General features: G+C 37.6%; 1 protein-coding gene across 1 annotated transcript in view; it reads right to left on the bottom strand.

The window, feature by feature from the left end:
- The window catches only part of ATAD2 (ATPase family AAA domain containing 2), a 70,382-nt gene that overhangs the window by 25,539 nt on the left and 18,035 nt on the right, over nucleotides 1-26,808 (bottom strand). The window contains exons 3-11 of the mRNA XM_079902184.1: nucleotides 26,023-26,072; nucleotides 23,871-24,036; nucleotides 23,136-23,238; nucleotides 22,794-22,881; nucleotides 21,855-22,073; nucleotides 12,966-13,083; nucleotides 5,238-5,346; nucleotides 4,885-5,000; nucleotides 831-1,005 (exon numbers count right to left, since the gene is read on the bottom strand). Of these exons, the coding sequence (XP_079758310.1) occupies nucleotides 831-1,005; nucleotides 4,885-5,000; nucleotides 5,238-5,346; nucleotides 12,966-13,083; nucleotides 21,855-22,073; nucleotides 22,794-22,881; nucleotides 23,136-23,238; nucleotides 23,871-24,036; nucleotides 26,023-26,072 (1,144 nt within the window). The remainder of the gene's footprint in view (nucleotides 1-830; nucleotides 1,006-4,884; nucleotides 5,001-5,237; nucleotides 5,347-12,965; nucleotides 13,084-21,854; nucleotides 22,074-22,793; nucleotides 22,882-23,135; nucleotides 23,239-23,870; nucleotides 24,037-26,022; nucleotides 26,073-26,808) is intronic.

The following is a 26,808-nucleotide window of genomic DNA, read 5'->3' as shown; positions in this document are numbered from 1 at the left end:
CATAGACTTAGTATAAAGCATTTTAATCCATTTTCATTCCTATTTGCTTATAAGAAGTTTTTAAAAATATAAACTCAAGAACTATGTTTTAATGATTCAGACATAATAAATTATAAGAGCATACAACTTAAGTTTATTTGCATTTTCAGCTGGAAACATTCAATATACTCCACTGGTTATATCCCTCAGATTTCATACAGCTACAATTATTGGGACACAAAAAATATCTACTGAAGACCAACTGTCGAAACAAGACAAAGAATAGAAGACAGTGACATAGCTTTCCTCCATGTCAGGAGGAAAAAAACATTTATTTAATAAGATGCCATAGTTTAAAATCTATTTCAGTAAAGTTAAAACAAAAAAACCTCAGTGAATTCTACAAAGAGATATAAAAGCATTTGCAACAATATGCCTCAGTAGCTAAGAATGCTATTATCTCACAACTTACTGTCAATACAATTGGGATATGAAACTGAAAGCCACTCTAGGGCAGAGCTAATCTTCAGCTCATATACTGAAACATAACTCACTACTGTCGTCTCTTTTAAGAGTGAGACTACCACTCTGTCTCTAGTCTTTAGATATGAGACCTAAGACTCCAGAGAACTTAGACCCAATTATTCCTTCCTCTTTTTACTATAAAACTGTTCATCATACGTTGGTGTAATCATGACACGACAAAGGAAAATAATCTAGGAAGAGTATATATTTGGTATAATTATTATGAGTTTATTTCTATGAAAAGTGATCAAATGCAAGGTTTATCCAATCCTTATACTTAATCTACACTGATTACAGATCTATACAGGTAAATTTTAATATCATACCTGATCAAATAGCAATCGCAGCTGTCTTTCAGATTCTCCTACCCACTTACTCAGACCATCAGCACCTTTCCTCATGAAAAATGCTACTCTTTTATCCCCTTGACTGCATTCATTGGCAAGTGCTCTAGCAACCAGAGTTTTTCCAGTTCCAGGTGGACCATAAAACAAGCAACCCCTGTAAAAGAATAAGTATTATTTTAGTACTATACTGAAAAACAGACCAAACAAAAACTTAGAAACCAATTTCATGGATACATTTAATGAATAAGAATGTAATTAAGACAAGTGAAATATCATTTCAATCCACAAAGCACAACTTAAAACCTAGGAATTAATATTCATACTATAAAATTAATATTGAAACTAAATAAAACCCTTTATGTGAAACATATTTTCTTTCATTCATTCATCATGCTCATCATATTATCTTATCTTGCATAAAAGTTATGATTGAAAAGACCTGACTGTTTAATTTTATAACATATCAGGGGAAAGAACAGCAGATTTCACGTATAATCTTTGGTCTGAGCACCAGTAACATAACAGCAAAAGTTTTGCAAGAAAACAGTGGGAATGGACACAAGAGAAAATAAGATAAAAGAAGAGAGAACTTGAAGTAGTGGCTGGGTGACAGGGACTAGGACAACACAAAGAATTCAAGATAATTTTTGGTGACATCACTGCACTGTCATAGGGTAATGTACAGCTTTTTCACATATTTCCAAAGTTATTCATTGTTCTCAGGACAGAATTCTGAGAAAATGGGTTATATTCATAATCTTACTAGAAATGATCATCAAATAACTGCTCTTGAAAAGAAAAGTTAAGGAAGATCCCAGAAAAACAGAAATGACAAAATAAGAATGGCAAAAAAAAAAAAAAAATCACAAGTGATGGATAAAATCTATTCAAAGTCAAGAAAAAAATAAAAGAAAAATAAGGGAATTCCCTGGCAGTCCAGTGTTTAGGACTTGGTGCTTGCACTGCCAGGGCGCGGGTTCAATCCCTGGTCAGGGAACTAGTATCCCACAAGCCGCGCATTGCAGCCAAAAGAAATAAAAAATAATAAGAAATGAATATAATCAAATGCAAATGGTAAAAAAACAAAGCAATTGTTAAGAAAACAAAGCAATTGTTAAGAAAAAAACAAAGCAATTGTTAAGACAAGTGAAATAAACCAGTGATTTCAATGTACAAAAGTCAAGACAGAAACAGATTTTTAAAAATATATCTATTTTTGGGCTTCCCTGGTGGCGCAGTGGTTGAGAGTCCGCCTGCCTATGCAGGGGACGTGGGTTCGTGCCCCGGTCCAGGAGGATCCCACATGCTGCAAGGCAGCTGGGCCCGTAAGCCATGGCCACTGAGCCTGCACGTCCGGAGCCTCTGCTCTGCAGCGGGAGAGGCCACAGTGGTGAGAGGCCCGCATACCGTAAAAAAAAAAAAAAAAAAAAAATATATATATATATATATATATATATATTTTTTTTTTAAATATATCTCACAGTAATCTTATTTGTAAGGTGGTATCTTAAAGAAAAAACTTAATGATTCCCATAAAGAGGAAGCAATGAGATGTTCATGATATTGATATCTGTGATAATGAAAACAGGAGAAAACAAAATAGCCAGGAATAGCAGAATCAATTAAATAAAATGTGATACATCCACAAAATGGAATATTATTCAGCCATTAAAATGGAAAGAGAACATACCATATGAAAATAGTTTAACATAGTCATATATTGATTTTTTATGAGCAGAAATGTAAGAAAGGGGAAATGTAAGGAAGGGGAAATGAAGAGAAAAAATTGAAGGAATCTGTTGTTGAATTTTTTTACTTTAATTTTTAAAATTCAAGTATAGTGGATATAAAATATTAACTAAGTTACAGGCATACAATATAGTAATTCACAATTTTTAAAGGTTATATTCCATTTATAGTAATTAGAAAATATGTGCTCTATTCCCTATGTTGTACAATATATCCTTGTAGCTTATTTTATACCTAATAGTTTGTACCTCTTAATCCCCTACCCCTATATTGCCCCTCCCCAGTTCCCTCTCCCCACTGGTAAGCATTAGTTTGTCCTCCATATCTGTGAGTCTGCTTCTTTTTTCTTATATTCACTAGTGTATTGTACTTTCGTATTCCACACATGAGTGATATCATACAGTATCTGCCTTCCTCTGTCTGACTTATTTCACTCAGCATAATGCCCTCCAAGTCCATCAGTGTTGCTGCAAATGGCAAAATTTCATTCTTTTTCTATGGCTGAGTAGTATTCCATTGAGTATATACATACCACATCTTCTTTATCCATTCATCTGCTGATGGACACTTAGGTTGCTTCCATAACTTGGCAACTGTAAATAATGCTGCTATGAACATTGGGTTGCATGTGTCTTTTTGAATTAGTGTTTTTGTTTTTTTCAGATATATACCCAGGAGTGGAATTACTGGGGCATACGGTGGTAGTTCTATCTTTAGTTTTTTGAGAAACCTCCATACTGTTTTCCACAGTAGTGCACCAATTTACACTCCCACCAACAATGTATGAGGGTTCCCTTTTCTACACATTTTCCCCACATTTGTTATTTGTGTTCTTTTTAAAATAAATTTATTTATTTATTTATTTATGGCTGTGTTGGGTCTTTGTTGCTGCATGCAGGCTTTCTCTAGTTGCGGCAAGCGGGGGCTACTCTTCGTTGTGCTGAGTGGGCTTCTCATTGCGGTGGCTTCTCTTGTTGCGGAGCACAGGCTCTAGGCGCATGGGCTTTGGTAGCTGTGGCTTGTGGGCTCTAGAGCGCAGGGTCAGTAGTTGTGGTGCACGGGCTTAGTTGCTCCATGGCATGTGGAATCTTCCCGGACCAGGGCTCGAACCCATGTCTCTTGCATTGGCAGGTGGATTCTTAACCACTGTGCCACCAGGGAAGCCGTATTTGTGTTCTTTTTGATAACAGCCATTCTGACAGGTGTGAGGTGATATCTCATTGTGGTTTTGATTTGCATTTCCCTGATGATTAATGATGCTGAGCATCTTTTCAACTGCCTGTTGGCCATCTGCATGTCCCCTTTGGAAAAATATCTATTCAGTTCTTTTGCCCATTTTTTAATCATGTTTTTTGTTTTTTAATGTTGAGTTATATGAGCTGTTTATATATGTTGGATATTTACCCCTTATCAGTCAGTCATATCATTTGCAAATATCTTCTCCCATATGTTGTCTTTGTGTTTTGTCAATGGTTTCCTTTGCTGTGCAAAAGCTTTTAATATAACTATGTCTCATTTGTTTATTTTGCTTTTATTTCCTTTGTTTTAGGAAACAGATCCAAAAAAATTTTGCTATGATTTATGTTAAAGAGTGTTCTGCCTATGTTTTCCTCTAGGAGTTTTATGGTGGGGAGAGGAGAGATATAAAAGAGGAAATGAAGTTATATAATACATGGCTAAACTGCAAGAAATATTTACATAGTCATAAAGCAAACAGTGAAAATCAAGTTTATCTATATATAAATAAACTACTGGAAATATGGAAGGGGGAAAATGTGTATATGTGGAGGGTGGGGAAAGTAAGAGTCAAATAGTCATTGTTCACAGGAAGTCTATATATTATGTCTAAAACAGAAAAAACAGAAGGGACTACTACCATTTTTTCTTTGTAAAACTTATAGTACTATTTAACTTTTAAAATTATGTACATATACTTCATTATAAAATAAAGAATATATTAAAAATTACATACATGTATTACTTTGACATAAATTCAAAACTAAATTACAAAACTGAAAGAAAAAAAGTAAAGAGTATGTATGAGAGGAATTCTACTAAATTATGAAAAGCCATGGAAAACGATTTTTTTTTTAATGGAGAATCAATTTTGAAACCATTTTTCATGTTAAACATTAAGAAAGTAAAATATTCGAAACACCCAGGATGTTGCAGGGCAAATATAACAAATTACTGTAGACCTGAAAATTTTCAACAGAGAAGCATTATCTTTCTGGACATAGCATAGCTCAGATTTTGGCTAAAATAAAATGTATAATTAAATTACCTTGGAGGTTGAATTTTGAATTTTTCAAAGACTTCTGGATAAAGTAGTGGAAACACCACCATCTCTTTTAGAGCTGCAATATGATTAGACAAGCCACCAACACTATCAAATCGCACCTGGTAATGGAAGGGAAACATTGACATTCTTAAATTTGGAATCAAAATTAAAATCTTACTCCATTCCCAAACTACCCAAGCCACACACAGTCAACTGAGTAACAGGATCTTAGTTGTGGCCTAAAGATTAAAAGAAGAAAGAAAAGAATCTATAAAGATTAAAATTTCTGATAAAACAATTGATTTCTTTTTTAACTTTGAACTGAAGCAAAAAATAACATTTCAGACTGTACTTACTGAAGAATCTACTTGCATTAGATCAACATCAGCAAGGCTTCCTCCAATTTTCATTCCATCTTTATAAATTCCTTTTAATTCATCTTTCCGAAAATTTAGTGGGAGGCACCTATTTTAAAAAGATTAAAAAAAAAACCCATTCATCAACCCCCTTTCCTTCCCCAAATTCCATGTTAGAATATATACATTTTTCTTAAGAATTAAAAAAATTTCAAATGGGGAAATCATGAGATTATGTGTTTCAAGTTCCTCATTTTCTTTAGAGGTTGAGAACTTAAGTGTTAGAAATATTTATATCTGAACCTTTATTATTAAAGATATACAATCAAATGAAAATACCAGTTTTCAAGATACCACAGCAACATAAAGTAATTCATGGTTGAGAATTCAGAAAGTATCAATATACATTATAATAATCTTGTCTGACCTACAGGGAGTTTACCATTTGTCAAACACTGTTTTAGTTTAGGTGATTTACATGTATAAATTCATTAAATCCTCACAATATTCTTATGAAGTAGGTATTATTATTTCCCCAATTTTAAAAGAAAACCGAGGCACAGAAAGGTTAACTGTAATGCCCAAGATCACGCAACTAGGAAATGGCAAATCTAGGAATCACATACAAGCAGCATGTCTCCAGATCTGCAACAACTCTGCTACTATACCTCTCAGCAAAATACTCAGTCTACCAGCACCTGGATCCATATCAACCCTTTCAAGCAAGAATGAATCACTATTTTCCTAATTACTTTCAAAAACAGTTATGGTAGGTTACAAAAAATATACCTAGAAAAACCTGCTTGTTTTATAGCTGGAAGAATGAACACACTTATGTTAAAAGTTAAGATGCTTGTAGCAGAATGCCTAAGCAAAAAATGCCTGCTCCAACTGAACACAAGTAAAAGCACACCATGCTCACCCCAAGTGACAATTCTTGCTAGTCTCAAACTCCACGAGGAATTTATACTGTAAAGTCTAAGATGGAAAAGTTTTCAGCTGTGGCTTTTAAAAAGATATTTCTTAAACAATTCTTAATAGAACTGCATAATAATAAAAACCATAGGATTGGGACTGCCCTGGTGGTGCAGTGGATGGGACTCCGTGCTCCCAATGCAGGGGGCCTGGGTCCGATCCCACACCCACATGCATGCCGCAACTAAGAGTTCGCATGTCACAACTAAGGAGCCCGTGAGCCACAACTAAGGAGCCCTGGAGCCGCAACTACGGGGCCAACGTGCTGCAACTAAGGAGCCGGGGAGCTGCAACTAAGCAGCCCACCTGCCACAGCTAAGACCCAGGGCAGCCAAAAAAAAAAAAAAAAAAAGCCATAAGGTTAGATGCACATTTTTATGAAATGAAGGCAAAGTACATAACTTTTGAATGATCTCATTGCTGTCCAATAGATATGAAATGCAAGCCAAAAATGTAATTTAAAATTTTCTATTAACCACATTAAACAGAGTAAAATTAATTTTAATAATGTATTTTATATATCCCAATATATCCAAAATATTATCATTTAATCATACAAAATCAATATTTAAAAAATTAAGGTATTGGACTTCCCTGGTGGTGCAGTGGTTAAGAATCCGCCTGCCAATGCAGAGGACATGGGTTTGAGCCCTGTTCTGGAAAGATGCCACATGCCGCGGAGCAACTAAGCCCGTGCGCCACAACTACTGAGCCTGCGCTCTAGAGCCCGCGAGCCACAACCCCTGAAGCCCACGCGCCTAGAGCCTGTGATCCGCAACAAGAGAAGCCACCGCAATGAGAAGCCCACGCACCGCAACGAGGAGTAGCCCCCACTCACCACAACTAGAGCAAGCCCGTGCGCAGCAACGAATACCCTACACAGCCAAAAATAAATAAATTAATTAAAAAAAAAAAGACAAAAATAGGGCTTCCCTGGTGGCGCAGTGGTTGAGAGTCCGCCTGCGCATCCGGAGCCTGTGCTCCACAACGCGAGAGGCCGCAATAGTGAGAGGCCCGCGTACCGAAAAAAAAAAAAAAAGATAAAAATAATCAAAATCGTAGGCTGGTTGGTAGTATCCAATATGATGCTGATATATGTGGAATCTAGAAAAATGGTACAGATGAACCTGTTTGCAAGTCAGAAATAGAGACACAGGTGTAGGGAACAAACTTACGGACACCAAGGGGGGACAATGGTGGGTGGGGTGGTGGTGGTGGGATGAATTGGGAGATTGGGATTGACATATATACACTAGTATGTATAAAATAGAAACTAATAAGAACCTGCTGTATAAAAAAATAAATAAAATTCAAAACAAAATACAATGCTGAGTGCTGCAAATACTCAAAAAGTTTTAAAATCACTTCTGCCTTTGGACAGTTGCAAAGACTCACAGAATAAAAACAGAATCTGGCTGGGAAAACCAGATTTAATCATTCTATTGGCTCAGGGTCTAGAGCATTTCCTGAGTCAGAGTACAATCATGGTTAAGTAGGTATGTCCAAAAATATAAAAGGTTCACAATCTATTATCTGAAAAATTGAGGTCCAGAATCTTATACCTAAAAAAAACCTCTGAAAACAACTTTTTTCATTATTCACTTAGCAGCAAAACATGACCTGAAATGTCATAAAGGCAATTCAAAATCTCTATTTGTCCTGCTTACTATGGTTATTCATACATTTTACTATAAAATTAATATATCTGACTATACAGTGCTGGCCCAGACACACCTACAAATGTTAATATTGCACATTATATATGTTGTATGTTTTCTTTGTAAATCCCTCCCCCAAATCTGAATTCTGAAATATAAAGCAGCCCCAGGGTTTTGATAAGGGGCTGTGGAAACAGATATAAGTAAGAAAATAATCCTTCACCATCTACCCATTCAAACACGTCCAAAGACCATATTTGTGATCTGCCTGTAAAACCACCGAGTACAAGTCTCCAGTTTTATATGCAAGACTAACTTATTTAATACTATCATTAATATTATAATAGAATCTTACTTATAATTATGTAATATACATAATTGTGTGTGAATTCAGTGGGTATTCACATAATTAAGACTAACAATTAATAAAAAGGACTAACATTTACTAAGTGTTTCTTGTACCAGGTGGTTGACGTATTATCAAACTTAATTAAAATTGGACAAGTACATATTAGTAGGCTCATTATACAGTTGGGGCCAACGTGGCTCATAGTTTAAAGAACTTGCTTAAAATATCAGAATTAGTCAATGATGGTATAATTCAAAACCTTTGTCTATTTAAAAAAAAATCCACCTTCTGTACACTACCACATTGATGATCTCCAGTTGTTTATTTCATAAACAAATAAAGTTATAAGCAAACAACAAAACCTTGTGGACTGAGAAAGTTTCCAACGTCTGATGTGCAAAGTAGGGATTATTTTTGAACATTATAGTTACAAACGCATATAGAACTTAACATATGCCAGATACTATTTTAAACATTTTATAGGTATTAACTCACCTAATTTGCACAATTCTATGAGATAGGTGCTACTGTCTCCATTCTACAGATCAAAAAACTAAAGCATGGAGAGGATAAATAACTTGGAAAAGGTCATTAATAAGTGGTAGAGCTGAACTCACAACCTAGGCAGTCCTAGTTCTTCAAAATTACACTGTAGAAAGGCCATTATTTCAGTTTTTTAAAAAAATTCTAAATACATATACCCACATTCACTTTTTCATTTTTCCATTTTACTAATAACTTTTGAAAAATTTGGCACAGACAGCACTGAACCAGCACTTTGAACCTAACCAGAGCGTCTAGAGTTGCCAGTTCTAGTTCCTTGACAACCAGTAACGTGTACTTTGTAATACCGGTGAAGCAATTGTGCTATTTATGTTACCTTCTTGTTTAAAGGGGCTAGGCTTGTTCCAGAAACTCCAAACTGAAGCTAAAGAGTAAACTTTAGATGACTAGAGGTTAGCAATCACAAGGAAGAAAGAAAATCCTACTTAAAGGCAGCATTTCTGAAGTTCTGCTATGTAAGTACGCCAAAGACCCTTCAAAAATCCTACATTGTGGCTGCAAGTTTCACTAAGAGCAATGTTCAAACAACTCTTTGGATGTGTGCTTTCTTTCCCTGCCTAAGTAGGATATAAATGATAAACAGACGCTGGTCTCTTCAAGAAAAAGTAAAAAGACTAATAAGCCAAATGACTACCATTAAAGTTGTTAGAAGGAATGAGATGTTAACTCCACCATGGTGAAGAAATTGAAAAAAAAAAAAAGGTTTAAAGGGCTACATTCAAAAGATCAGGTAATAACAAGTGTTAGTAAAGGTGTAGAGAAATTGGAACTCTAGTACATTGCTTGTGGAAATGTAAAGTGCAGCAGCCATTTTGGAAAAACAATCTGGCAATTCCTCAAAACATTAAATATAGCTAGCATTTGATCTAGCAATTCCACTTTTAGGTATATACCCAAGAGAAATGAAAACATTTGTTCACACAAAAAGTTGTACATGAATGTTCATAATAGCATTACTCATAATAGCCAAAAAGTAGAATCAACCCAAATGTCTATCAACTAATAAAGGGATAAACAAAGTATAGTATATTTATACAATGGAATCTTATTTGGCAATAAAAAGGAATGAAGTACTAATACATCCTACAATGCGGATGAACCTGGAAAATATTATACCAAGCAAAAGAAGCCAGTCACAAAGAATTCCACTTATATGAAATACCCAGAATCTATACGGACAGAAAATAGAACAGTGGTAGGTTAGGGCTGGAAGCATTGGCGAGTGATAACTAAAGAGTACGGGGTTACATTTCTTTTTTCTTTTTTTTGGTCACACCGTGCATGTACGGGATCTCAGTTCCCTGGTCAGGGATGGAACCTGTGCCCCCTACATTGGGAGAGCTGAGTCTTAACCACTGGACCACCAGGTAAGTCCCCAGGGTTACTTTTTGAGGCAAGAAAAATGTTCTAAAATTGTGGTGGTTGGGATTTCCCTGGTGGTCCAGTGGGTAAGATTCCACTCTCCCAATGCAAGGGGCCCAGGTTTGATCCCTGGTAGGGGAACTAGATCCCGCATGCATGCCGCAACTAAGAGTTTGCATGCCACAACTAAGAAGTCCACATGCTGCAACTAAAAGATTCCACATGCTGCAACAAAGATCCCGCGTGCCACAACTAAGACCTGGTGCAGCCAAAATAAATAAATAAATAAAACTAATATTAAAAAATAAAACAAAATTGTGGTGATAGTTGCACAACTCAGTGAATAAAAACCATTGAATTGTATACTTTAAATGGGCGAACTATATGGCATGTGAATTATATCACAATAAAGTTGTTATCAAAAAGAAAAAGTCTAAAGGGAATTATCAAAACCAACACCAAGGTAATTAAGCCAAATAATGTGACTCAGGGTACAGATTAAACCTCTTGGTTCATAGTTTAAATGAGTCAGAATCCTCCACTAGTCCGAGATCCAAGGGCAGGAATTCTGACTTAAGTCATTTTTATATCCATAGTGCTTGGCACATAGTAGTACTCAAACATTTGTTAAATAATAGGAGGGGGAAAAAATCCTGTACCCAAGGAGCTATGCAATGACATGAGACACTCTCCACAGAGAAAGAGTATACCCTGTGAACCAAATATGGGAACTCAAGCACCAAACAGGCAAAAAAAATTCCTCCCTACTGCAAGATATATCGTAGGTGGTGATTACAGAGGTAAGTCAATCAACAAGCATGTTAATTCCAGAAATATAAACACATTAAATATGGGAAAAGAAATTAAATTTCAAAGTAACTGCCAGCCTCTCACTTCTGTGGGATCAAACATAGGCCTGTTTTGTGAGTCAGTCAACCAAGACAGCTGCCCTGGGCCCTATGCTTGATGGGGACTCCAGGGAGCACTACACCTTACTCTCCTTTTCTGAAGATCATTAAATTACACTATCAAAATATTGGTCTTTAACAATATCCTATGGGGCCTATGAAAAGTACTGACAGCATGGCCTCCTTTTTTTTTTTTTTTAATATTTATTAACTTATTTTGGCTGCACTGGGTCTTAGTTGTGGCACACAGGATCTTTGCTGTGGCATGTGGACTTCTTAATTGCAGCATGCATGTGGGATCTAGTTCCCTGACCGGCTATCGAACCCGGGCCCCCGGAACTGGGAGCGCTGAGTCTTACCCACTGGACCATCACAAAAGTCCCTGGCCTCTTTTCTTTTTTTGTGTGTGTGTTTAACTTTTTTTTTTAATTGAAGTATAGTTGATTTACAATGTTGTGTTAGTTTCAGGTGTACAGCACAGTGATTCAGTTATACATACATCTATATATAAAAATATGTATATATTCTTTTTCAGATTCTTTTTCCTTATAGGTTATTACAAGATATTGAGTATAGTTCCCTGTGCTATACAGGTCCTTGTTGGTTACCTATTTTATTTTATTATTTATTTATTTATTTTAAAATTTATTTATTATTTTTGGCTGCGTTGGGTCTTTGTTGCTGCGCGCAGGCTTTCTCTAGTTGCGGCGAGCGGGGGCTACTCTTCGTTGCAGTGCGCGGGCTTCTCACTGAGGTGGTTTCTCCTGTTGTGGAACATGGGCTCTAGGCACGCGGGCTTCAGTAGTTGTGACTGGCCTCTTTTCAAGTGCAGTTTATCTTGGGCAGCCCTGACAGGTGGTCTTTCTGATTCTCTATGCTTCTGGGCTCTGGTTGTGTGAAAAGGGATGATGAAACAAGAAATCTAGACCGTACACTTGTGATTTTGAGACTCTGAACATCAAATTAAAAGACCCTGGGTTCATATTTGTCCTAGAAGAGAGAAATTTGTCAGTACCTATAGAGGTGTTGCCTTCCATGGCCAAAACATGATCAGATATAGTCTGCATCTAATGAGGAGGCTTCTAAAAACTGTTCGAATAGTTGAAGTCTCATAAGACCTCAGTCTTACTTCTGAGCACATTAATAATACTAGGAAAAAAGCACCATTCCCCACATGAGTGTCATTTTTTTCTGCCTTTTTAGGCTTCACCCTATAAGTTTTCTCATTCATGAACTACTATAATGCTACTATTACCCAGAAAATTTCTAATGCATCAGAAAATCTGTTATTACTCAGGAGAATGAAGAAATAACAAGAATTACCTCTTTAGACTTAAGTATGACAGATAGGCAACAAGTGTTAGGATGTAAAAGGAAAAGAAACCCACAAATAATTTGAATAGTCATAGAAAATTAATGTTTCCCAGTATGTAAGAAGAGCAAATTTGAAAAATATATCCAAAAATGGATGGTCACAGTCATAAGTCTAGAAGCTATGTAACTTAGAATTTGTCATGGTAAGAAAATATATCTAGGACAGTATGTGAAGAGAAGACTAAACCTATACTCTAACTTAATGTGAAAATTAAATGAAACAATCTATGTAAAATGCTTAACACCAAGCCAGGAATACAGTAAACACTGAAGCAAAGGTAGCTCTCTATTATTAGTGTGGAACAATGGAACAAACTACCTTACCATGGTAGTTGTTAACAATTCCTATCAGTGGAAGCAAAACCAAAAACTAGTCAGTGGTAGTGGGGATTAGAACACTAAAGGCATAGAGCTAACTCTCCCAAATATACAATTCTAGAATTCTATCCTGATACACCTAATCCTAAGACTCTACAATCCTACCTTAACATACAGACAACTATGTTGTCATAAATCAGTCACTATTTCAGAACCAAACCTGTTCATTCGTTTACAATAAGGACTTCTTGGTCCCGCAGAAGATAATCGATATCTTGGTCTTTTGGGAGAAGCTGGGCCACTATAAAATATGTTGGGCTTTCTCTGATGACGAGGTTCTAAAAAAAAAAATTATATGTATGTGACATATAAATATGTATAAAGACAATTTTGCTCTTCACCTAAATATTTACAATGATGCTACTTTCCATGAAAATACTAGTACATATCTACTGTAGAATATTTTACTGTTCATGTTTTAAATCGTTTATGCCTGCAACGTTGCTGTTGAATATATATGTGTAGCATAAACAACAACTAACCAAAACACACACTGGCCATAAACAACCATTATGATTATACTGATGCATAATAGCTGATTATCAGCTTTGCATATATACGCTCAGATGTATTGAGGTACAACTTTAACATAAATCAAAAGCGATCCTATTTACACTAACTTATAAAATAAAGTACAGAGCTTCCGGGAAGATGGCGGAAGAGTAAAATGCGGAGATCACCTTTCTCCCCACAGATACACCAGAAATACATCTACACGTGGAACAACTCCTACAGAACGCCTACTGAACGCTGGCAGAAGACCTCAGACCTCCCAAAAGGCAAGAAACCCCCAGTAACAGGGGTGCGGGGGTCAAAGAGGAGAGATTCCCGCACAGAGGATCGGTGCCGACCGGCACTCACCAGCCTGAGAGGCTTGTGTTCTCCCCCGCCGGGGCGGGCGGGGCTGGGAGCTGATGCTCCGGCTTCGGCCGGAGCGCCGGGGGCGGACTGGGGTTCGAGGCATGAACACAGCCTGCAGGGAGGGAGTCCGGGGAAAAGCCTGGACCTGCCGAAGAGGCAAGAGACTTTTTTTCCTGCTTTGTATCCTGATTCGCTAGGAGAGGGGATTAAGGATGCTCCGTAACTGAGCTCCAGAGACGGGCGTGAGCCGCGGCTAAAAGGGCCTGAAACGCTAACGCCGCTGCTGCCGTCACCAAGAAGCCTTTGTGCGATCACAGGTCTCTATCCACACGCCACTTCCGGAGAGCCTGTGCAGCCCGCCACTGCCAGGTTCCCGGTAACCAGGGACAACTCCCCCGGGAGAACGCACGGCGCGCTTCAGGCTGGTGCAACGTCACGCCGGCCTCTGCCGCCGCAGGCTCGCCCCGCACTCCGTGCCCCTCCCCCCACCCCCGGCCTGGGTGAGCCGGAGCCCCCGAATCAGCGGCTCCTTTGACCCCATCCTGTCTGAGTGAAGAACAGATGCCCTCCGGCGACCTACACGCAGAGGTGGGGCCAAATCCAAAGCTGAGCCCCTGGGAGATGTGAGAACAAAGAAGAGAAAGGGAAATCTCTCCCAGCAGCCTCAGAAGCAGCGGATTAAAGCTCCACAATCAACTTGATGGACCCTGCATCTGTGGAATACATGAATAGACAACGATCATCCCAAATTGACGAGGTGGACTTTGAGAGCAAGATTTATGATTTTTTTCCCCTTTTCCTTTTTTTGTGAGTGTGTATGTGTATGCTTCTATGTGAGATTCTGTCTGTATAGCTTTACTTCCACCATTTGTCCTAGGGCTCTATTCGTCCGTTTTTTTCTCTTAATAATTATTTTTTTATTTTAATAACTTTATTATATTTTACTTTACATTATTTTATTTTACTTTATCTTCTTTCTTTCTTTTTTCCTTCCTTCCCTCCTTCCTTCCTCCCTCCCTCCTTCCCTCCTTTCTTTCTTTCTTTCTTATTCTACTAATTCTTTCTTTCTACATTTTCTCCCTTTTATTCTGAGCCGTGTGGATGAAAGGCTCTTGGTGCTGCAACCAGGAGTCAGTGCTGTGCCTCTGAGGTGGGAGAGCCAACTTCAGGACATTGGTCCACAAGAGACCTCCCAGCTCCACATAATATCAAACGGCGAAAATCTCCCAGAGATCTCCATCTCAACACTATCACCCAGCTTCACTCAGCGACCAGCAAGCTACAGTGCTAAACAACCTATGCCAAACAACTAGCAAGACAGGAACACAACCCCATCCATTAGCAGAGAGGCTGCCTAAAATCATAATAAGTCCACAGACACCCCAAAACACACCACCAGACGTGGACCTGCCCACCAGAAAGACAAGATCCAGCCTCATCCGCCAGAACACAGGCACTAGTCCCCTCCACCAGGAGGCCTACACAACCCACTGAACCAACCTTAGCCACTGGGGACAGACACGAAAAACAGCGGGAATTACGAACCTGCAGCCTGCAAAGAGGAGACCCCAAACACAGTTAAGATAAGCAAAATGAGAAGAAAGACACACAGCAGATGAAGGAGCAAGATAAAAACCCACCAGACCTAACAAATGAAGAGGAAATAGGCAGTCTACCTGAAAAAGAATTCAGAATAATGATAGTAAAGATGATCCCAAATCTTGGAAATAGAATAGACAAAATGCAAGAAACATTTAACAAGGACCTAGAAGAGAAGAACTAAAGATGAAACAAACAACGATGAACAACACAATAAATGAAATGAAAAAGACTCTAGATGGGATCAATAGCAGAATAACTGAGGCAGAAGAACGGATGAGTGACCTGGAAGATAAAATAGTGGAAATAACTACTGCAGAGCAGAATAAAGAAAAAAGAATGAAACGAACTGAGGACAGTCTCAGAGACCTCTGGGACAATATTAAATGCACCAACATTCGAATTATAGGGGTTCCAGAAGAAAAAAAGAAAAAGAAAGGGACTGAGAAAATATTTGAAGAGATTATAGCTGAAAACTTCCCTAATATGGGAAAGGAAATAGTTAATCAAGTCCAGGAAGCACAGAGAGTCCCATACAGGATAAATCCAAGGAGAAATACGCCAAGACACATATTAATCCAACTGTCAAAAATTAAATACAAAGAAAACATATTAAAAGCAGCAAGGGAAAAACAACAAATAACACACAAGGGAATCCCCATAAGGTTAACAGCTGATCTTTCAGCAGAAACTCTGCAAGCCAGAAGGGAGTGGCAGGACATATTGAAAGTGTTGAAGGAGAAAAACCTGCAACCAAGATTACTCTACCCAGCAAGGATCTCATTCAGATTTGATGGAGAAATTAAAACCTTTACAGACAAGCAAAAGCTGAGAGAGTTCAGCACCACCAAACCAGCTTTACAACAAACACTAAAGGAACTTCTCTAGGCAGGAAACACAAGAGAAAGAAAAGACCTACAATAACAAACCCAAAACAATTAAGAAAATGGTGACAGGATCATACATATCAATAATTACCTTAAATGTAAATGGATTAAATGCTCCAACCAAAAGACACAGACTAGCCGAATGGACACAAAAACGAGACCCGTATATATGCTGTCTTCAAGAGACCCACTTCAGACCTAGGGACACATACAGACTGAAAGTGAGGGGATGGAAAAAGATATTCCATGCAAATGGAAATCAAAAGAAAGCTGGACTAGCAATTCTCATATCAGACAAAATAGACTTTAAAACAAAGACTATTACAAAAGACAAAGAAGGACACTACATAATGATCAAGGGATCGATCCAAGAAGAAGATATAACAGTTGTAAATATTTATGCACCCAACATAGGAGCACCTCAATACATAAGGCAAATACTAACAGCCATAAAAGGGGATATCGACAGTAACACATTTATAGTAGGGGAATTTAACACCCCACTTTCACCAATGGACAGATCATCCAAAATGAAAATAAATAAGGAAACACAAGCTTTAAATGATACATTAAACAAGATGGACTTAATTGATATTTATAGGACATTCCATCCAAAAAAACAGAATACACATTTTTCTCTAGTGCTCATGGAACATTCTCCAGGATAGATCATATCTTGGGTCACAAATCAAGCCTTGGTAAATTTAAGAAAATTGAAGTTGTATCAAGTATCTTTTCCAACCACAACGCTATGAGACTAGATATCAATTACAGGAAAAGATCTGTAAAAAATACAAACACATGGAGGCTAAACAATACACTACTTAATAACAAAGTGATCAGTGAAGAAATCAAAGAGGAAATTAAAAAATACCTAGAAACAAATGACAATGGAGACACGACAACCCAAAACCTATGGGATACAGCAAAAGCAGTTCTAAGAGGCAAGTTTACAGCAATACAAGCCTACTTTAAGAAACAGGAAACATCTCGAATAAACAACCTAACCTTGCACCTAAAGCAATTAGAGGAAGAAGAAAAAAAAAACCCCAAAGTTAGCAGAAGGAAAGAAATCATAAAAATCAGATCAAAAATAAATGAAACAGAAATGAAGGAAACAATAGCAAAGATCAATAAAACTAAAAGCTGGTTCTTTGAGAAGATAAACAAAATTGATAAACCATTAGCCAGACACATCAAGAAAAAAAGGGAGAAGACTCAAATCAATAGAATTAGAAATGAAAAAGGAGAAGTAACAACTGACACTGCAGAAATACAAAAGATCATGAGAGATTACTACAAGCAACTCTATGCCAATAAAATGGACAACCTGGAAGAAATGGACAAGTTCTTAGAAATGCACAACCTGCCAAGACTGAATCAGGAAGAAATAGAAAATATGAACAGACCAATCACAAGCACTGAAATTGAAACTGTGATTAAAAATCTTCCAACAAACAAAAGCCCAGGACCAGATGGCTTCACAGGTAAATTCTATCAAACATTTAGAGAAGAGCTAACACCTATCCTTCTCAAACTCTTCCAAAATATAGCAGAGGGAGGAACACTCCCAAACTCATTCTACGAGGCCACCATCACCCTGATACCAAAACCAGACAAGGATGTCACAAAGAAAGAAAACTATAGGCCAATATCACTGATGAACATAGATGCAAAAATCCCCAACAAAATACTAGCAAACAGAATCCAACAGCATATTAAAAGGATCATACACCATGATCAAGTGGGGTTTATTCCAGGAATGCAAGGATTCTTCAATATACGCAAATCAATCAACGTGATACACCATATTAACAAACTGAAGGAGAAAAACCATATGATCATCTCAATAGATGCAGAGAAAGCTTTCGACAAAATTCATCACCCATTTATGATAAAAACCCTCCAGAAAGTAGGCATAGAGGGAACTTTCCTCAACATAATAAAGGCCATATATGACAAACCCACAGCCAACATCGTCCTCAATGGTGAAAAACTGAAAGCATTTCCACTAAGATCAGGAACAAGACAAGGTTGCCCACTCTCACCACTCTTATTCAACATAGTTTTGGAAGTTTTAGCCACAGCAATCAGAGAAGACAAGGAAATAAAAGGAATCCAAATCGGAAAAGAAGAAGTAAAGCTGTCACTGTTTGCAGATGACATGATACTATACATAGAGAATCCTGAAGATGCTACCAGAAAACTGCTAGAGCTAATCAATGAATTTGGTAAAGTAGCAGGATACAAAATTAATGCACAGAAATCTCTGGCATTCCTATACACTAATGATGAAAAATTTGAAAGTGAAATCAAGAAAATACTCCCATTTACCACTGCAACAAAAAGAATAAAATACCTAGGAATAAAACTACCTAAGGAGACAAAAGACCTGTATGCAGAAAATTATAAGACACTGATGAAAGAAATTAAAGACGATACAAATAGATGGAGAGATACACCATGTTCTTGGATTGGAAGAATCAACATTGTGAAAATGACTCTACTACCCAAAGCAATCTACAGATTCAATGCAATCCCTATCAAACTACCACTGGCATTTTTCACAGAACTAGAACAAAAAATTTCACAATTTGTATGGAAACACAAAAGACCCCGAATAGCCAAAGCAATTTTTTTTTTTTTTCAAAGCAATCTTGAGAATGAAAAACGGAGCTGGAGGAATCAGGCTCCCTGACTTCAGACTATACTACAAAGCTACAGTAATCAAGACAGTATGGCACTGGCACAAAAACAGAAAGATAGATCAATGGAACAGGATAGAAAGCCCAGAGATAAACCCACGCACATATGGACACCTTATCTTTGATAAAGGTGGCAGGAATGTACAGTGGAGAAAAGACAGCCTCTTCAATAAGTGGTGCTGGGAAACTGGACAGGTACATGTAAAAGTATGAGATTAGATCACTCCCTAACACCATACACAAAAATAAGCTCAAAATGGATTAAAGACATAAATGTAAGGCCAGAAACTATCAAACTCTTAGAGGAAAACATAGGCAGAAGACTCTATGACATAAATCACAACAAGATCCTTTCTGACCCACCTCCTAGAGAAGAGGAAATAAAAACAAAAATAAACAAACAGGACCTAATGAAACTTCAAAGCTTTTGCACAGCAAAGGAAACCATAAACAAGACCAAAAGACAACCCTCAGAATGGGAGAAAATATTTGCAAATGAAGCAACTCACAAAGGATGAATCTACAAAATTTACAAGCAGCTCATGCAGCTCAATAACAAAAAAACAGACAACCCAATCCAAAAATGGGCAGAAAACCTAAATAGACATTTCTCTAAAGAAGATATACAGACTGCCAACAAACACGTGAAAGGATGCTCAACATCATTAATCATTAGAGAAATGCAAATCAAAACTACAATGAGGTATCACCTCATACCAGTCAGAATGGCCATCATCAAAAAATCTATAAAGAATAAATCCTGGAGAGGGTGTGGAGAAAAGGGAACCCTCTTACACTGTTGGTGGGAACGTAAATTGATACAGCCACTGTGGAGAACAGTATGGAGGTTCCTTAAAAAGCTAAAAATAGAACTACCATATGACCCAGCAATCCCACTACTGGGCATATACCCTGAGAAAACCACAATTCAAAAAGAGTCATGTACCAAAATGTTCATTGCAGCTCTATTTACAATAGTCCAGAGATGGAAACAACCTAAGTGCCCATCATCGGATGAATGGATAAAGAAGATATGGCATATATATACAATGGAATATTACTCAGCCATAAAAAGAAACGAAATTGAGCTATTTGTAATGAGGTGGATAGACCTAGAGTCTGTCATACAGAGTGAAGTAAGTCAGAAAGCAAAAGACAAATACCGTATGCTAACACATATATATGGAATTTAAGAAAAAAAATGTCATGAAGAACCTAGGGGTAAGACAGGAGTAAAGACACAGACCTACTGGAGAATGGACTTGAGGATATGGGGAGGGGGAAGGGTGAGCTGTGACAGGGCGGGAGAGAGGCATGGACATATATACACTAACAAACGTAAGGTAGATAGCTAGTGGGAAGCAGCCGCATGGCACAGGGGGATCGGCTCGGTGCTTTGTGACCGCCTGGAGGGGTGGGATAGGGGTGGTGGGAGGGAGGGAGACGCAAGAGGGAAGAGATATGGGAACATATGTATATGTATAAGTGATTCACTTTGTTATAAAGCAGAAACTAACACACCATTGTAAAGCAATTATACCCCAATAAAGATGTTAAAAAAACAAACAAACAAAAAATAAACAAGTGGGACCTAATGAAACTTCAAAGCTTTTGCACAGCAAAGGAAACCATAAACAAGACCAAAAGACAACCCTCAGAATAGGAGAAAATATTTGCAAATGAAGCAACTGACAAAGGATTAATCTTCAAAATTTTTAAGCAGCTCATGCAGCTTAATAACAAAAAAACAAACAACCCAGTCCAAAAATGGACAGAAGACCTAAATAGACATTTCTCTAAAGAAGATATGCGGACTGCCAACAAATACATGAAAGAATGCTCAACATCACTAATCATTAGAGAAATGCAAATCAAAACTATAATGAGATATCATCTCACACCAGTCAGAATGGCCATCATCAAAAAATCTAGAAACAATAAATGCTGGGGAGGGTGTGGATAAAAGGGAACACTCTTGCACTGTTGGTGGGAATGTAAATTGATACAGCCACTGTGGAGAACAGTATGGAGGTTCCTTAAAAAACTACAAATAGAACTACCATAAGACCCAGCAATCCCAGTACTGGGCATATACCCTGAGAAAACCACAATTCAAAAAGAGTCATGTACCAAAATGTTCATTGCAGCTGTATTTACAATAGCCTGGAGATGGAAACAACCTAAGTGTCCATCATCGGATGAATGGATAAAGAAGATATGGCATATACACACAATGGAATATTACTCAGCCATAAAAAGAAATGAAATTCAGCTATTTGTAATGAGGTGGATAGACCTAGAGTCTGTCATACAGAGTGAAGTAAGTCAGAAAGAGAGAGACAAATACTGTATGCTAACACATATATATGGAATTTAAGAAAAAATAAATGTCATGAAGAGCCTAGGAGTAAGACAGGAATAAAGACCCAGACCTACGAGAGAATGGATTTGAGGATATAGGGAGGGGGAAGGGTGAGCTGTGACAAAGCGAGAGAGAGGCATGGACATATATACACTACCAAACGTAAGGTAGATAGCTAGTGGGAAGCAGCCGCATGGCACAGGGAGATCAGCTCGGTGCTTTGTGACTGCCTGGAGGGGTGGGATAGGGAGGGTGGGAGGGAGGGAGACGCAAGAGGGAAGAAATATTGGAACATATGTATATATATAACTGATTCATTTTGTTGTAAAGCAATTATACTCCAATAAAGATGTTAAAAAAAATAAAGTACAAAGCTGTGAAAACTAAAATAATTAAAAACAGACATGAAATTTCAAAATAATCCAATTATTTACTTTCATCAAGGCTAACATTTAACTTTCTTTAGAAGAAATAACTTCTTGCACATCTTGGGTAAGTTATGAAAGACAACAGCCATGGGTATTCTGCAAAATGAAAACATGAAAAATAAGAATAACAGAAGAAAGGCAGTGAAGATAAAGGAAACCTGTTTACATCTTCTCCTGGAAAAAAAAAAAAAAAAAGATAGCACTTACTTTCCAATGGAGCCTGATAGTAAACAGTAGCTTTTCTCTGTCTAAGATAATATCGTTTCTGATTATCTTCTTCTCCATCCTCTTCATCTTCATCGTCATCATCTTCATCATCGTCATCATCTTCATCATCATCATCTTCTTCATCATCATCTTCTTCATCATCATCTTCATCTTCACCATCATCTTCATCTTCCTGGTCTTCACCCTCTTCGGATGACTCTACAATTAAGAAACATTTACTTTCAGGCTTCTCACCCAAATGCTAACAATTTTTAAAATAGGGGAATAGAAAAAGACTCTCCTTTTAAAATTTATTTACTTCTAGGTTGTTCATAGAAAGAATCTGTAATTCTGCAACATCAAATGAAGATTTTTAAAAAATGAAGTAAAAAACTATAGAATTAAAAACAACTAGGGGAAGGAAAAAAGTAGTTTAAAGGCTACTACCAGTACATACCAAACTAAAGTTTATAGCGTTACTGCTAATTTCATTGATATAGTGGACTTCTGGCTGCCACTGAGTTACATGCAGTATAACTCAAATAATCTACTTAAGATAATGTAAAACGCCCTCACCAAACATTTAAAATGCATTTCGGAAAACTGATTTTTCATTCAATAAAAGTTCTAAGAAATTGCAGCAATAAGTCCTAAACAGAATAGTAAAACTCAACTTTTAACTTTTATCTCAAACAGGTAGAGAGAGATATGCTGTCTGTAGATGTATTATACAAGCAAACCAGTTTCATTTGTTTTAGCATGTTTAAGTACTTTCCCAACAAAACATATTACCCTTTTATCTCCCCTGCCTTCACTTTTTCTTTGAAACTATGATAACCCTAACTTATCATAAACTACCATAAATGTCACAGCTTCTGAATAAAAAGGCTATATTCTGCTAAATAAAACCCAAAAGACAGAACAAGAGAAAAGACTAACCCACACTGCCTTCTTGATTGTCAGTTGTTTCTTCATCAGTTCTTTGAATATCTTTTTGTTTTCCTCTTGTGTACATATTAAGATTCCCCTAAAAATATGTAAATAAAATCCATTAAAGTTTAGTATGTTTATTTAAAAGAATCCAGTAGGGCCTTCCAATCCTACTGAAAATGAAGATATTTCCAGCTATAAACTCTTAAAACTCCAGCAATAACTAGTGACTGATCAAACAAATGCTGAACAAAATGATGAATAATTTAACCAAGAAATGGATAGGTTCTAGAGAAAAAAGGTTAAACTGGAGATTATTAAATCATCCCCTTAGTGGAAGAATATATTTACTTCTTCTGTTTCATTAAACACTCCCAAGTCTTCAAGTTCTCTCATTCGCTGTCTACGCATCTTCTTCATATCATCCATTTTTTGAAGTACAGCTTCAGCAGTGCTTTAAAAAAAATGATATAAAAATAAGCTAAAACTGTAAGAGTAGTATATTTTAGGACTTTCCTGGTGGCGTAGTGGTTAAGAATCCGCCTGCCAATGCAGGGGACACGGGTTCGAGCCCTAGTCCGGGAAGATCCCACATGCCGCGGAGCGACTAAGTCCATGCGCCACAGCTACTGAGCCTACACTCTATAGAGCCCACACTCCGCAACAAGAGAAGCCACCACAATGAGAAGCCTGTGCACCACAACGAAGAGTAGCCCTAGCTCGATGCAACTAGAGAAAGCTCGCATGCAGCAACGAAGACCCAACGCAGCCAGAAATAAAGAAATTTATTTAAAAAATAAAAGAGTAGTATATTTTTAAAAACTTCATTTTTCTTTCGTTGTATTCTCTGAGTGCTGGGATTTTAAATACCCTTAATAGAAGCACTGATTTACTAATGTAAAAATATTTCATATTCTTTGTAAGAATTTAAATACACATACAGAATTATTACAAAGTCCTCTAATAATCACTCTCCTTTATACTTTACATAAACTGAATGCATTAAATACTCCTGCTAGTCAAAACTTAGTCCCCAACAAAAAGTTTTTTGCCAGCTAAATAATCTTGATCTAAATTTTTACTTACTTTGTTATAAGTTTGTCAAATAGTACAGACTGGTTCACGCTACCATAACGACTTCTAATCCTGCAACTTCGGCGAACTTCAACATCACCATTCTCTTCATGCAAGCGTTCTGTCTTTTGAACTATGTTTCTAGTCCTCAATGACCGAGTAACTGTAATTACTTTGTCTTCATAGATGTGTACATAAAAGCAAGTAGAAAGATTTGAAATAACAGCATTTATAAAACAATTCTAAAATGAACAGCTGAATAGCTACACTTTCATATAATGAAATTTTAGTTTCTTGAACTTACCCTTCTCAAAAATACTAGAAAACAAAAATAAAGTTACAACATACACCTACCGTAGGTCCAGCCATACCACTCTCAAGAAAAAATGAAAGCTATATATATAATACAAAGACTTGTACACAATGTTCAAAGCAGTTTTGTGACAGTCCCCAAATGGAAACAACCCAAATGTCCATCAAAAGATGAAACTGGGGGAAACAACCTAAGTGTCCATCAATAGGTGAATGGATAAAGATGTGGAATATACACACAATAGAATATTATTTAGCCATGAGAAAGGACATCCTGCTATTTGCAGTAATATGGATGGACCTTGAGGGCATTATACTAAGTGAAATAAGTCAGAGAAAGACAAATACTGAATGATATCATTTACATGTTCAATCTAGAAAAACCAAACTCATAGAAACAGAGACTAGAATGATGGTTACAAAGGACTGGGAAGTGAGAGAAAAAGGGGAGATTGTTAGTCAAAGAGTACAAATTTTCAGCCATAAAATGAGTAAGTTCTGGGGCTCTAATGTACAGCAGAGTGGCTATAGTTAGTAATACTGTATTGCAGGGGTCCCCAACCCATGAGCCTGTTAGGAACCAGACCGCACAGCAGGAGGTGAGCAGCAGGTGATCAAGCGAAGCTTCATCTGTATTTACAGTCGCTCCCCATCACTTGCATTACCGCCTGAGCTCCGCCTCCTGTCAGATCAGTGGTAGCATTAGATTCTCATAGGAGCTCAAACCCTACTGTGAACTGCGCATGCGAGGGATCTAGGTTGCACACTCCTTATGAGAACCTAATGCCCGATGATCTGAGGTGCAGCTGAGGCAGTGATGCTAGCGCTGGGGAGCAGGTGCAAATACAGATTATCATTAGCAGAGAGATTTGACTGCACAGAGACCATAATAAATCAATTGCTTGCCAACTCATACCAAAACCCTATCAGTGAGTGGCAAGTGAAAACAAGCTCAGGGCTCCCACTGATTCTGCATTATGGTGAGTTGTATAATTATTTCATTATATATTACAATGTAATAATAACAGAAATAAGGTGCACAATAAATGTAATGCTCTTGAATCATCCCCAAACCATCCCCCCAACACCCCCGCCCCCCGGTCTGTGGAAAAATTGTCTTCCATGAAATTGGTCCCTGCTGCTAAACAGGATGGAGACTGCTACCATATTGTATACTTGAAAGTTGCTGGGAGAGTGGATCTTGAGTGTTCTCAGCACAAAAAAGAAATGGTAATTATGTGACATGATGCAGGTGTTAGATAAAGCCACGGTAATTATCATTTTGCAATATATAAGTATCAAATCAACAATACAATGTACTCCTTAAGTTAAGGCAATGTTATATGCCAATTATATTAAAATAAAGCTAAGGAAAAAAATTGTGGTATATCCACATAATGGAATACTACTCAGCAATAAAAAGCAACAACATGGATGATACTCAAAGTAATTATGCTGAGTCAAAGAAGCCAAAGAAGAATGCATGCCGTATAATTCCATTAATATAAAACTCTAGACAATACAAACTCACCATACTCTACAGCACTCTGTAGAGTGCTGTCACACTCTCTACAGTGACAGCAAGCAGATTGGTGGCTGCTCAGGAATCTTGGGTCATGGAGAGGAGCTAGAGGAGCCAGGAGCGATTACAAAGGGGCCTGAGGAAATCCTGGAGGGTGATGGTTATCTTTACTCCCTTATCGTGGTGATGGTTTGACGGCATGCACTTATATCAAAACCAAACAAACTGTACACTTCAAATATGGAGTTTATTGTATGTACCACAATATGCCTGTAAACAAAATACTAAATACATGCTTTAAAAAATTTAAATGCCTTTAACATTACTTACCTTCTTTGCACTCTTCTTTTTTTTTATCAGCCTGCTGTCTGGCCAACTGCCTACATGAAAAAAATATAGCAAACAATTCAAAATAATTTTAAATCCTATATTTTATAATACTACAAACTAGGACCAAAAATTAAATCAGCTTGTAGGGTAAATACTTAGAGTTACCTAAAAACCAGTGAAAAAATAGCGTGAGAATACCTGTGCTTATATATTGTTATGGCTAAACAAAGGCTGAGAACCCTGTTGTGAAATTCAATGATATACAGCTGTGTCTCAGTAACAGCAGGGGATTGGTTCCAGGACCCCACATGGATACCAAAATCCGAGGATGCTCAAGTCTCTTATATAAAATGGCATAGTATTTGCATATAACCTCTGCCCATCCTCTTTTATTTTTATTATTATTTTTTTTTTGCGGTACGCGGGCCTCTCACTGTTGCGGCCTCTACCGTTGCGGAGCACAGGCTCCGGATGCGCAGGCTCAGCGGCCATGGCTCACGGGCCCAGCCGCTCCGCGGCACGTGGGATCTTCCCGGACCGGGGCACGAACCCGCGTCCCCTGCATCGGCAGGCAGACTCTCAACCACTGCGTCACCAGGGAAGCCCCATCCTCTTGTATTTTTTTTTTAATAAATTTATTTATTTTTGGCTGCGTTGTGTCTTCCTTGCTGTGCGTGGGCTTTCTCTAGCTGCCGCAAGTGGGGGCTACTCTTCATTGAGGTGCGCAGGCTTCTCTTGTTGCAGAACACGGGCTCTAGGCACGCGGGCTTCAGTAGTTGTGGCACG

This window comes from Stenella coeruleoalba (genome assembly GCF_951394435.1).
Source record: "Stenella coeruleoalba genome assembly, chromosome: 17".
NCBI classification, from domain to species: Eukaryota; Metazoa; Chordata; class Mammalia; order Artiodactyla; family Delphinidae; genus Stenella; species Stenella coeruleoalba.
The sequence above is the reverse complement of the archived record's forward strand: the minus strand, read 5'-3'. Positions and strand labels throughout refer to the sequence as shown.